Below are 1,160 nucleotides of genomic sequence, written 5' to 3' on the forward strand. Positions count from 1 at the left end.
CCATAATGTACTGGTTCATCTTGAAAGTAAAGTTATCCAATAAATAAATAAAATATGTTTTTAATTGTGGTTGAAGGTATAAAGTAGCAGAAAATGGAAATACTTAATTAGAAACTTTATTTGTAAATGATGAATAATCTCTGCGCGTTTAATGAGAAGCGTTGGGACATGCGGAGACACATCCTCTCTGTGTGTTTAAGTCAGTCATGCGAGAGTGTTTAGTAGTACTACAGGCTGTACTGCGCCTCCTGTGTGTGTGTGTGTGTGTGTCAGTGTGTGAGCAGGCCGGCCGGTCTGTGCGCACATGCTCAGTGAGGTTATTTTTGCGCACAGAGGCTTTAAGAGCGCAGCGGCTGGAGGCAGACGGCAGCAGAGAGCGCGGAGAGACGCAGAGAGAGACACCGGGAGGAGAGCAGCGGGGAGCCGAATCGGCCCATCAGCTGTGCGTCTCCGCCGACCGACGCATGAACCATTACGGACACCGCCGCGGCTCCGGCTCGGTGCTGCTGGGCGCGCGGAGCTAAAGGCGTTTTACGCGCAACCGACTTATTTTTCTACTCTTGTTTTTTTTTATAATCTGTCATCATGGTGCTGGGTAAAGTCAGGGCCCTGGCGATCTACTTTGACAGCCTGAATGAGAACAACCTGCCGGCGTTCTCCGGTGGAGACCTGGTGTCCGGCAGGGTGGTGGTGGAGGTCACCGGCGATGTGCGCGTCAAGAGTCTGGACATCACCGCGAGGGGAGTCGCCAAGGTCCGCTGGACGGAGTCGAGGAACGCCGGAGCCAACACGGCTTACACCCAAAACTACACCGAGGAGGTGGAATACTTGCACCATTACGACACGCTGATAGGAGAAGAGAGAGGTAAGGAGGCACAACATGTCACCGCCAACATGTGTGAGGCTGCAAACTTTATCAAAACGCGCAGGCAAAGCCGAAAACATCCCCCCGATGATGTGAGTGACAGTGGTACTGATGCAACAGCTGATGCGAAAAACCGCTCCTCTGTCCTCACCTCCGAAAAAAAAGAAAAAGAAATCAATTATTTAGTTAATTTAAACAATTTCACATGTTTAAATGATGATTTTTACTCACAAAAAATGATAAATAAAAATGTTTTTGGCACAGTGGCGCTCTGACATCTCAGTCTGCTGCTGCG

General features: G+C 49.5%; 1 protein-coding gene across 1 annotated transcript; it reads left to right on the plus strand.

Annotated features, from left to right (window-relative positions):
• Positions 1-272: 272 nt before the first annotated feature.
• LOC121964629 (arrestin domain-containing protein 3-like) lies at positions 273-1,154 on the plus strand. Its single transcript, XM_042514830.1, has one exon. The coding sequence runs from the start codon at positions 586-588 to the stop codon at positions 1,138-1,140; it is 555 nt and encodes a 184-aa protein (XP_042370764.1). The 5' UTR covers positions 273-585; the 3' UTR covers positions 1,141-1,154.
• The last annotated feature ends 6 nt before the right edge of the window (positions 1,155-1,160 follow it).

Source organism: Plectropomus leopardus, unplaced genomic scaffold (genome assembly GCF_008729295.1).
Source record: "Plectropomus leopardus isolate mb unplaced genomic scaffold, YSFRI_Pleo_2.0 unplaced_scaffold16449, whole genome shotgun sequence".
NCBI lineage: Eukaryota > Metazoa > Chordata > Actinopteri > Perciformes > Serranidae > Plectropomus > Plectropomus leopardus.

What these genes read in the sequence shown, in the direction of transcription:
- LOC121964629 (XM_042514830.1), top strand. Translation starts at nt 586, where the DNA reads ATGGTGCTGGGTAAAGTCAGGGCCCTGGCGATCTACTTTGACAGCCTG.